The sequence below is a fragment of the Uloborus diversus genome, chromosome 9 (assembly GCF_026930045.1).
Source record: "Uloborus diversus isolate 005 chromosome 9, Udiv.v.3.1, whole genome shotgun sequence".
Taxonomy (NCBI): Eukaryota; Metazoa; Arthropoda; class Arachnida; order Araneae; family Uloboridae; genus Uloborus; species Uloborus diversus.
Window position 1 is genome coordinate 78,111,042 of NC_072739.1, and position 12,929 is coordinate 78,123,970.

Below are 12,929 nucleotides of genomic sequence, written 5' to 3' on the forward strand. Positions count from 1 at the left end.
ACATTGCAATAAAAACGTTTAATGAAAACACCAACTGAAATTTACATTGCACTAGCTTTGTAAGTTACATGAAATTAAACAAGTCCATACAATAAATTACTTCAAAATAATATTCAAAAGCTGTAACAGGTAACTATAGTTTGGATTGCATTTTTCTTTTTTTAAGAATGAATATTTAAATATGAATAATTCGTAGTTTTATTTCGTTCTTCGTATAAAACATTTTTGGTATTTAATCTTAAATCTTAGAATAATTTTATAGTAAGTATAAGCTATTACTAATTTGATTCATATATTGTGCTGAGTTAATGCACTGCAAGAATCAACTCATAAACTTTCGGAGATAGAATCCAGCAAATCTATTAAGGGGCCACTAGATCCAGTTAATTCTTGAAAGATTTCACTGTACTTTGGTATAAAACAGAATATTACTCTAATTTAAAGCGTAATTAATAACTAATACAGTAAACACCCGATTATCGGCGGTCGGATCATCAGCGGGTCTTCTCACATTTTTTTTTCTTCAACGGTGGTGACCTATGATTATGTTATTGCTTATTTTTAGCTTTCACATAGATGTTTTACAATAAATGTCATTGTTTTTTGGCTATTGTATACACCAGTGTCGTTTTTTACCTATTATTCGGATTATCCGCGGTTACTGTGCCACCCTAATCCGCGGATAATCGGGAGTTTACTGATTTTCCAACACAAGTAGTAGTGTTTCATGGAATAAATTTTTATGCTAATTAGTTGCAAAAGGTCTCTATCTGAGGGGCACATTATCCACAAAACTACATCTGTATACCGAATTTTATGTTTCTGGGCCTTACCGTTCCTTCAAGGAGCGCGTAACACACACATGCATGCAAATATCTTATTTTATCATGTGTATTGGTGTATATGATACTGGCTCATTGTTTTAATGAGCTTTAACTGTTTTGTTCAAATAATACTTTTAAGTCAGAAGGTACAAAGTTTTTTTTTTTTTGTATTAGTTCTAATTTACTTTCCTTATTAATTCCTTTTACTTTTTTTTTTTTGTGATTAACTTTGAAATTAGCGAAAAAAACGAAATTACTATTTTTTAAATTAATAGGAAAATGTTGTAACCTTAACATCTGCGTTTAATTAACTGCATTAATAGTTTTTAATTTTATTAGATAATTTTGATACCAATTAATGGAAAACAAGTTATTACTATGAAATAACTATATTTAATAAGTAAGTTTTGACGCTGATCGTATACATGATTATATAGCATTAAATAAATATTTTAATAATGATAAAGAAAATATTTCATCTGGTTAACTAACGGCAGATGTTAAAGAGTAATCATTTCTTTAAATGATCGTAAAAGAATAATTTCGCTTTGTGCGCTAATTTCAATATTCATCTCAAGCAAATCTTTGAAGTAGTTAATCGGTCTATTACATTTAAGCGAAAAAAGAAGATTTACTAATGAAATACTATTCAATCTCCTTTTTTAATTAATATTTAACTTCAAAATAAAATAACAGAAAGCAAATCATAACAGCGTCAGAAGTCTATTTAATAAATAAATTTAAATGATTATCGTTTATTTGTATGACTATATAACGCATTAATTAATTATAACTTAGTTATTTTAAATATTTTTACTCATTGCAACAGAAAGTAGTGTGTGTTAGTATAAATGATTACCTTAATTGCACCATACTTCATAATTATTATATGTTATTCCATGCCAATTCTTTAAATAGTTATATCAGCAAATAGTGGTAAAAAACAATTTTTTTTAAAATACTGGCTCTCACATTAAATTTGAAAATGTAATGTTTATAATAAAGAACTGCGTCAAATCTTTTAGAAGTACGCTTAGTTCTGAATTCTAACGGATTTACTCTTTATCATTTTGCTTACAAAACTAATGTATCAAGCAATTTAAATTTCTACCGAAGTTATTTCTTCTAAAACACATTTAAGGAATCAGTACTTTTCGAAATACTCATCTTTATAAATTTTTCATTTAATTAAGTTTTACTCCATTTATTTAGCAATGGTAAGAAATACTTGTTGTAAAATATAACGAACTTAATTGTTTCTGGGACAAGCAATAAATCATGTAATTTGAAAATATTAGCGTCATAACTTTTAGTTTCTACACAGTACTGGCTAAGTTATTTCGTACTCATAGAAAAGGATGTAGCTTTAAATTTAAATAAGTTACTTATTTATGTGATATATAATGCGATGTTCCGTTTAAAGTTACTGTTCATTGAAGTGATATTTTAATGGAGAGAAAGTGATTTATTATTCTCAAAGTGAGCATTTTGGTAAATTTATGAGATTCAGGAGGAGAACTTCTAACGCTTTTGAATTAGTAAGATTTTTCTTTCAAAGTAGTTGAGAAGGTATGTACAAAATTGAACATTTTGCTGCCATTGAAATGTACATAAGGATTTTTCCCCCCATATGAACAGTCAAAATTACTTACTGCTTTCACTTTGTCAGGGCCAGGCTTTTCTCAAACTGTTGGCTTAGTGATTAGTAGATTTAGGATTGATCCCCTGTGACGTCACCAACGTTTAAATAATGCCTGATTTAAGATTTTTTTTACCAAAGCTATTTAAACGAAACATATTAAAACATTTATTTAGGTTTTCCTTTTTATAATCTTTTTCTGGACCAGTTTTAAAACACCTTAATGCGTAGACTATTCTTTAAAATTTCATCTAACTTGGAAACTGCTTTTATCAATTATATTTTACTAGCAAAAATACCCGGCGTTGCCTGGGTCAGTAATAATTATTAGAAAAAATCGTTACTTGCTTTTGTTTTCTGTTTTAAGTGAAAGAATTTAAAACACATCTTTTTGACGTGATTAAAAATCGAGTTTCTTCCTTACCAAAACTAAAATAGCAATAAGTACAAAGAACAAAGTAGTATTGATTTAGAAACGAAAGCACTATATTTAAGCATACACAAATTTAAAAAAACATGAAATTAATCTTCTCATGTTTAAAAAGATTAATCTGTTGATACTTTTTTTTTTTAACATGGAGTCTAAAACCTTCTCTGTATGGCTAATGAAGTACGAAGTGATTAAAAAAAAGTAGCTGCGCTCGTAATCCCCTTATACTTGCTTTAGTTATTTCGGGAAATTTCAATCATTGTGGGCTCTTGGTGCGATTTTACCGAATTTGCGAAAGTCGTTTCGCGGTACCTTCGATGATGCTCCCCCATTCTTTCCTTACTTTTATAAAACGATATGATATTAATTTTCGTTACAGAGATATCGTCGCCAGATGCTGAGATATTTTTGGTCACCATAAAATGGCGCTAAACAGTTTCATCCGAAATGTTACCAAAATAAGTAATAAAATTTGGTGATTGTTTGAAATTGTGCAAAAAGGGAAATTAATGGAAGTTTTTGTGCTGTTTATGGATTTGCCTAATTTAGATGCTGGATTATTTAACACAGTAAAAAAAGTCTTTTGAAAATTCTTTGATTGGCGATATTTTGTTTACATGGTGAAAGCTGAGAAACACTATGACGTAGTCTTCGGCTTCAAAAACAGCAACGTTGAAAAAACTGCCAAATGCATCAGCTACGGAAATATTTCTGCAAAAATTTTGGCGATCTGCTGGTTGTTTGGATAATGAGTAAGTGTTCAATCAGCATAAATAATAATAAAAGCCATTAATTACATTAAAGTTCCGTTTAAATGGAAAATCATCAGCCAAATCATGTATTTGCCAATCTTGTGCAAAAATCTTACTTCAAGATTTGACTTGAGAAAAGCCTTGAACAATCACGAAAAGCAAAGAAAGTCAACAATACAACAATTGTCGCTATCGACAGGGGGTTGAGATGATACACTAAATACTGTATTGAGTTGAGGAAAGCCTTCGAACATGGATCTAAAAAGCTCATTACTCGTTTTTTATTCTACTTAGAAATTTCGAACAGGTGCCATCTTCAGCAGAAAAATCAGAGCTTTCGATGGACACATAATGTAAATATGTGCAAGTATTTTTTCATCCCAATATTAGAGAATTTATACAAAATCTGTGTTTTATTGCCCCCCTAAGGGGGTTTTGCCCCCCATAACGGGACGAAAACTACCCTATGTGTTATTCTGATGCATAAGCTATATTATTGTAAAGTTTCATCAAAATTCGTTCAGTAGTTTTTGCGTGAAAGAGTAACAAACATCCATCCATACATCCATACAGACAAACTTTCGCATATATAATATTAGTAAGATTGAGTACGTTTAACACATGGTCTTAATTTGCATATTTTGCCTGCTTCAAATGTTTTAATTTCTTTGTAATGTATCTTTCCTTATTATACCATGATTTCAAAGAATTTTTATTTGATTATGTACTAGTGGTACCCGCACGGCTTTGCCTGTAATAGGAAAATTAAAAGGTCTTTTGGTTCGCCTGTATATTTACAAATAATGTATGGTGAATTTTCTAGCCAATTAGCTTGTACCCATTTTACGGTTCCACGTTCTGATAATTTCTTATCTCGCCAATTGGCTTGTTCCCATGTTACGGTTACACGTTATGATAATTTCGTAATTTACTCGTCCATCTTATGAAAATATTGTTCTTAAAATTGGAATAGAAAAAGAACCACATCAAATTTTCGTAAAATAGTTTCAAGGTGCCACACCTCCACGCTACAAACTAACTTTGTGCCAAATTTCATGAAAATCAGCTTAACGGTCTAGGCGCTATGCGCGTCACAGAGATCCCAGACAGACAGAGGGACATTCAGCTTTATTATTAGTAAAGATTATTGTTTTTTTATGATGATTGTTTCTCCTGTCATTGTGTAACTCTAGAAATATTACGAGCTATTAGTGTTCTGTTTTGGATAATATTCAAGTGACTAAAAAACCGAAAAATATAGACTGAAAATTACGAGAAGCTGAAACAAATGATAATGTTTCTAAAAACACGGAAAAACCACCCTTTCCGTATGGAAATTCTAAAGAAAAAGAAAAAAAATAGAAAAAAATAAAACCTTGTTTCAATCTTAAATATGCATAAACTAACGGCTGAATTCATTCAAAATCTAATTTTTGTGTAAAATTAAATTTATTTTCTCTTTCGGAACAAATTCAAAATGCAGCGGAACAGAGTCTGGTTGTTTTCTCTGCATTTATACTTCGCTAGCACTAAAACGCGTTTTACAGAGTTCATTTACGTAGGAGAGAAATTATAAATGAGGAGCTGGGCAGCCTTTGGTCTTCGAGTTGGTGACATATTTGGTGAAAAACATAGTTAAATGGAAGATGATATTTTTAAATCTAGCAGTTAAGATGTGGTGTACAAGTTACATGAATATTTGTATGTTGCCCCTCTAGAACTTATTCGCAACCAATAAAGACGCCGAAAACTAAGTAATATAAACACATTTTTGTGCGATCACAATTATAAAAATTGCTGAAAAAAAGGAGTGAGCATGACAGCCCCCCCCCCCCATGCCTCCTTTTTTAAAGAAAAATATACGAAAAACCGCATTTTTGGTTTAACCTTTTTTTTTTTTTTTTTTGAAAAAACTGTTTCTTGAAAAATAATAAATCCTTTTCTGATTACACGTATACGTGCTCATTATAAAGTTACATGTTAGATGGACTTTTAAGTGAGGCTCACAATAACGCACAGATCATTATAATAATTGATACTTTATTTTAAATATATATTGGTTCCATTGTATTCAAATGTATAAAAATTGTAAGCCAAGTTTTGAAACTTCGTTATTAGAAATACAAAAAATTAAAATAAATAAATCAATATAAATAATCATAATAATAATAATAAAAGAAGAAAGCAGTTCATTTCCTTCCGCAGGCAACGACGAGTTGTTTAGGAGTAATTTATTTTTTAGTGTAAAGTGGAAAAAAAACCAAAAAGAAAAGAAATGATAGCGAGTTACAAATTAAACAAATATTACAACCCAAATTCAAAATAATAGAATATCACAACTGTTTAAACAAAACTTGTCCCTGAATCGGGAAAAATGAACGCAGGCAAATTAAAATGACTAAAACTCGTTATTCATAAATGGATAAATCATTTTAAAAAACTTTTCAGACATTATTTTAAAAATTTATGGATCATTAACGCATTGGAAAAATAGATATATTTTTTATGTGGGTCAAAAAAATAGAATAATCTATTCATTCAATGTAAATTTTAAACTAGCTAAAATATTTGCATACCTGTTACCCTATAGTTTGTCACAAGTATGGAACTTGGCACCGAGATAATTTTACGCTCTTTTAGAAGCCTTTTATTGCTCAAAATGGGTAGTCATGGTGATAAATAGGAGAAAAAAAATAAGTTACGTATTGCAACATTTCTTAAAGTTTGAAAAATAAACTAGCCAACTCAATTCAAATGAACGTTTTACAATCTATGGTATGTACAATTTAAAACGAATATAGAAGGATTGACCAACTAAAATGTACCCGAAGTAAACGAGGTAGAAAAATTGTAACACCTGGCAGAGTTGAACCCAAATTAAAATAAATTGTTCAAAATAATTGTTGAAAAATGCTTCTTACGTCCATAAGTGTTGGACAGAGTGTATAGTTATCTTCCCACGTCAACTACAGTTGGACGGTTGCATAAACTGCAGTTTTTATTGCGGATCTACGAAGTTAGACCAACGATAAACATGAAGCAGAAACGTGCACAGCTCTCCTGGAGCAAAGAAAAGCTCAAACAGGGGCCAACAAGGTTGGAAATGTATTGTATTCATTGATGAATCTTTTTTTTTTTTTTTTTTTGAGATATCCGTGAACAAAAAAAGGTGTTCGGGATTGAAGTTTAAAAAGTAAAGCGTGTGAGAAATCTTGTGTAAGACGTTCTCTTTACTTTGACACCCCTTCTTGGTTTGTCGGTGCATGAGGGCTGCTGGAATTGGGAAGTTATACATATCTTAAAATAAAACAATGCGTGACTTCCGCTGTTTATCAATAACACTGCATGATACTTCATCTGAGGCACAGCAGTTACACATTTAGTGACACATTTTATCTTTCAGCAAGATTCTACTCCGTGTTACATCTCTAAAGTGACTCATAGATTTTAAACAGAAAGAGGAATTTCGGTATTAAACTGGTCAAGCAACTCTACCATACCAATCTCAATACGATCAAGAATTTGTGGTGCCGTCAAATCTAAAGAAAGCGGATCAAGACCTGGTGCCCGCTAACAAAACTGAACCCATTGCCGCATTGAACAGGGTTTGGAAACTGTCAAAAACGTTTAATGTAAACAGGTAGTAGAATCTGTGTGAGAAAGGATTAAAAAATTGAATCCAGCAAAAAATGACGCATTCTAGTATTGATATTGCTTTTTTTTAAAAGCGTTTTTTACTCCTTTATTTGAATATTCTTATTTTTTGACTCAATGTTAATCTTTATCACTATAAACTTCTGGATTATTCTGTCTAAAATTATTTTTAATTCAGTATATTTGAAATGAAATCCACACTTTAAGGTCAAAGAAAGGTGGCACGTTAATTTAAATACCTAATTTGCACTTATATTTGGGTAGAATAAACTTTTTTCCATAAAGTAGAAAGTATTCTATTATTTTGAATTAGGGTACTATTAAAAAATGCTTGAAACATAGTTTGATCAATTTTTAGCATATAGTGTAATTAACCTACATTAAACAAAAAAATGTTTTCTATTGCTTTAAAATACCCGTATTAAATTCCCTGTGAAAACAAAAAATCCGTGTAAGGCTCGTTTTCGGTTTATTTACGATACATTTAAAGGTAAAAAAAAATCAACGAGTGAGGTTTTATTGTAAGTCTCCAGAACTATACGCCTAAAATTTAAACAAATATTATGTTATGGATTTCATTTACTCTTTTAGGAGGACGGAATATTCCTTGTACAGTTCTGCATTAGCTGTTAACCAGAGGAACGCTAAACTTTACAACAACATGGGAAAGGTGCTAGAAGCTCTGAACAGGCATGAAGAAGCTTTATCTCAGTATAAAGAAGCAATACGGTAAACATGATTTTGTAATTTTTGGTATTCGCATTTGTACTTGAATTTAGCTTAAATATTAAGAGCTGCTTAAATCTAATAAGCAAATACGCTGAAGTTTCAACTCTCTTTGCGATCATCAATCTTAATTAGCCATTACAAAGCTAAAGGCAAACAAATCTATTTTTCCAATCCCGAATCCCGAAGGATCCCGCATCATGTTTAGCGGGATAAATCCTGCGGGGTTGAGAGCCAAATCCCGCAACTTTTTTCCTTGTAAACGTTTACCAACTTTCGCCGCTCGTAAAATAACTATTTCACAAGCATCATCTGAAGTTTGAAGAACTTTCCTCTTATATCTGCAAGAAGAGCAAGAAAAACTGTGTTTCATATGATAAGCCGTGGATTTACCATTTAAGAACACAATAAAAATTGAATTTATTTTTCTGAGACTGAACTTGTACCCTCATTCGAGGATTTAGTTTTCATACTTTCAGCAATTGAGAAAAGACGTATAATTTAAAAACATTTTTGAAAACCATCACTAAAATTTATGTTCCAGAAAATTACTTTTTAGAAAAAATTGAGAGATGGTAAAACCCGCTACTGTAGCCTCAATGCAATGTTGGAGAACTTTTGTAAGCTTAAGGAATGCACTCAAAACCTTAAACTTAAAGTGCACAATATTTTTCTACAAAGAAGAAAGCAGTGTAAAACCTGCCATTATTTATATATTCGGCGCGACTCTAAAGGAGGCGACAGAAACATGGATGAAACATAGGATGGCTCGTATGACGGTGCAGTAAGTTAAGCTGCTCAAGTTTTTGAATGTCTCTTTAAAGGGAGAGGTAAAATTAGTGAAATTATCCAAAACCTTTTTACTGAGCCTACGAAACCTTGGTCAAACCAAGTAGCACTCACACTTTGCAGTAATGAACCAAATTCACTGATTCAATGACCAACGTTTATGAAACAACAATGGTATTCCTAATGCAAGTTTAACTAAATACAGCATAACACACATAGTCATCGCTTAGATTCGAAAATTGCAGTTATTGGGGGGAAAAACATGCATAAGAGTAGAAAAATCTATTTCAAAAGATGATAAAGATAATGGGGATCTTTTGCAAAAGTGGAGCCGCAGCTTGTGTTTTCGTCAAGCGCATTATTTTTTGAGCAAAAATCCTTTCTCATCCTGTACTAGCGATGCTTTGTTAAGATGCATTGGACCTTCTTAGGGCACACTTTTGCGTACCAAACAATAATTACTAATTGGAATTTGATTTTGTAGTGCTCTTCAATTGGTGTACGGAATTAAAAAACTACTAATTCAAGTAACAAAAGCAGTCCTTCCTAAGAAGCACATTTTTTTTCTATTTTTAGAGGAATTGAAGTCGATCCCTCGGGATCCCGGGATACCGCGGGACTGAAATCGGCGCAAGATTTTAAACTCTAATACGATTATATAAGTATAATCACTTTGTTTGGGGACAACTCGGTGGTGTGCAAAAATACATTTAACTACCAGGGAGGATATAATTTCAGTTTATGTATGGAGTTCTTTGCACTCAGCTATGTTATTACTATTCCATACAGACGATCCCAGACAAGAATATAATTGCGGTATCTAATTGTTTTAATGAGCTATTTGACATTTGCTTGGAATTTTTCGATAGCTCCGACAATGAGGAACTTATTTGTAGCTTAACATGTTTGTAACCTTAAAACAAAATTTTTCTTATAAGGTTAAAACATCTTTTGTAATTTCAAGTGCTAGCATCTAGCTCTTGTTTATATTTTCACAGTAGTTAAAACGATAACATGATGCCAAACAAATTGCAATGTGAAGTGAATTATGTAAGAACTTTGCATGAGGCCATGAGGTCTATGATTTGCACATTCGACGCCAGCATCGTGTCAGTGTGATTTTTTCTAACGTTTCCGTAAATCTTTAATTTTAGAAAAGTAATTACATTGTATGATTTGGCAGAATTTGTAAATCACATGAATGCATAAGTTTGAGGCGTCGCTTACGCCTCAGCAAGCGATTTGACAAAATCATTTGCCGAATTGAATGATAACAAAACAATCTCATGGTGTAAGCGCAAAGTGCATTTGTGCGTATTAATTTTATTTTAAATGCATTTTTTTATTATTATTATTATGTTATTGTAAAAATCTTTGTCACCTTGTTTTATTTAAACTGAAAGTTAATCATAAAACTTTTCTCTCTCAATAGTTAAAAAAAAAGCCGAATAATTTCTTCTTACTTACGCCAATTTTCTTTTTTGTAGTTTAATTATAAATATTACACTAATGTTAAAAAGCATATTTAATTGCTTAAGAAGTATTACTTAAGCATGGTTAACAATTGCGTAACTCTTTTTAATACTAAAAGAACAAGGTTTTGAATGGTTAACTAGTTTTTCGGGCGGCAAATTTTTTTTTTCGAAAAAGCTTACTAACAAGCGTATTAGTGTTGCGTTCACACGCGAGTACGTTGGTTCACATTTTTGATTTTGAACACTTTTACTTATGAAATTGTTATTAACCTAATATCAAAATTATGCTTTGGGGTGCATTTCAGAATACAATCTGATGACGTAAGAGGATATCTAAACGTTGGAAGAGTTCTTACGCACTTACGTAGATATGAAGAAGCTGAAGGAATTTATTTACAAGTAAGTAAAATTCCAACTAGTTATACCTGAAACTTTATTTAATTTATATTATCGCTTCGCCACACAAATATCATACTGCGAATAGAATAACCAGAAAACGTATTTCATTTGTACCTTTAAATGTGAATTTCTCTACGAATGAAGTCTCGTTTTACGTAAAATAAATGGATTACTTGGAATTTCTCCTTGCAGTTGGACAGTCCCAGAATTACATGTTAAATGGACGAGATATCTCGTCATAAACTGCAAGGTGGTTAAACTAATTTTTGCAGTTTTAGGAAGTTTACTGATGTTATGTTTTCCCCTTTCAAAATAAGAATTGTTGAATGAATTTAAGTGTTCTGCTCACAGACCCAGATGTTAGTTTACTTATAAACGTTCTCACCATATTCCATTTTTCGCCAGTTTTAGTTTTTAGAAAAAGATAGATAATGCTGTTAGCCTAACAACAGCATAGTCCCACGAAGTAAACTGTTTTATTAGTTACCTTTTCTTCATGAAAGGTTTTAAATAAATAAGGCATCAAACTTTTACCGACTGCCTATCAATAATGCACCACAGATCTATTTTCTTAGAATTCTATTCCATCGAAAAACACTGATATCTTCATACTTTTAAAAGTTGATACCCAAAAGAACTATTGTGTAATACTTAATACATCTTGAATTAATAGAATTTTTCAATATAGCTGATTGAACGCTGCACATTTTGTATTATTCCTATCCAAAATAGCAAATGTTGAAAGAGCAAAGATAAGTACCCAGTTCGCAGATCTCGAATTTTATACCCACAAACTTTCTTACCATCTTCCACTCCTCCCCTATTTGACATTAAGGTGAAAAAAAATGTATAATGTTTTTAGACCAGCAGCATCATGGTCTCATGAGCTATCAATTATCCCATTAACTTTCCATACACTTTCTTTTTGAAAGGTTTTAAATAAATTATCCATAAAACTTTCAACACATGCCGTAAATTGCCAGAACTATTTTCTCAAAATGCGCTTCCATCAAAAAATGATAATATCATCATACTATAAAAAGTTCCATTCTGGAAGATTTATTGGATAATTCTTAATAGGGATCCAAGTACCTCCTCCGTAACTGAATACGACCTTATCCTTTCTTGAGACACCTTCAACTAATTGAACTTAATCAACCTAACTAATTGAGCGTTACCACTTTTATATTATTCCTTTCTAAGAGGGAAATTTTGAATAAAATAAGATAAGTGCCCTTTTCACAAGACTCGATCTTTGCCTACGATATTTCTCTCTTCCACTGTCCCACAGTTTCAGTTTTTGGGGGAAAAATAGAATTTTTAGTCCTCCCCCCCCCCAAAAAAAAACCCTTCTCCATGGTCACAGGAACTAAAATATTCCGCGAATATATTAACCTTTCTTCTTGAAAGGTTTTAAATAAATAATCCATGAAACTTTCACCACCTGCCAAGTAATAAGGTGCCAGAACTATTTTCTCAGAATCCACTTCCGCCGAAAATACTAATATCATCATACTTTTAAAAGTTTCTTTCTGAAAGATTTATTGGATAATCCTTAATAGGGATCCCAGAACCACCTCCGTAACTGAATACGATCTTATCCTCTTTTGTGACACCCTGAATTAATTGAACTTTATTTGAAAACTTTGGATATGATACAGAACTAATTCCTCATTCCAGGCCAAAGCTTTGTTTCCCGGTACTTCAGAGACAAAAGCGAGCGAGGTGAGAGTCACCCCCAACCACCTGCAGCTGTTTCTTAACCTCGCTTTCCTCATCTCCAGAAACGACAGCCGATTGGAGGAAGCTGATGCGGTAACGTTTATCTTGACACTTATTTTGTTTTAGTTGTTCTTTTGTTAAAACTTGGGAATGTGTTACTTTTCGAAAGATAGTTCCTGTCTTTTAAGGGTCGGTATTAAAGAGTTTTCGAAATTGAATGATAGGCTGGCGTGCAGCTCCATTGGTTAATGCTTCGAATAAATATTAAGTAGTTCTTCTTGAAAATTATATGTGATGGCATCAACTAGTTATTTGATTTTTGAAAAAAAAATATTCTCCGGTTTGCTTTAGAATTAAATTGTTGCAATTTATTCAAAGTGTAATCAATAAATAAAATTGCGTGACGGTATGTAGCTCTTGATATTTCATAAAACTCCTAAGTTATCTCCATTGTGTCTTTAAACTAGTTCGTAGTCACTCTTTGAAATAATTGTTCTTTTATTATGATGGTTGTACATT

At 31.7% G+C, this 12,929-nt stretch overlaps 1 protein-coding gene across 1 annotated transcript in view; it reads left to right on the forward strand.

Moving 5' to 3' along the window:
• The window catches only part of LOC129230329 (protein O-mannosyl-transferase Tmtc3-like), a 192,155-nt gene that overhangs the window by 146,424 nt on the left and 32,802 nt on the right, over positions 1–12,929 (forward strand). Inside the window, exons 12-14 of the mRNA XM_054864728.1 lie at positions 7,891–8,028; positions 10,595–10,688; positions 12,369–12,503. Coding sequence (XP_054720703.1) covers positions 7,891–8,028; positions 10,595–10,688; positions 12,369–12,503 — 367 coding nt within the window. The remainder of the gene's footprint in view (positions 1–7,890; positions 8,029–10,594; positions 10,689–12,368; positions 12,504–12,929) is intronic.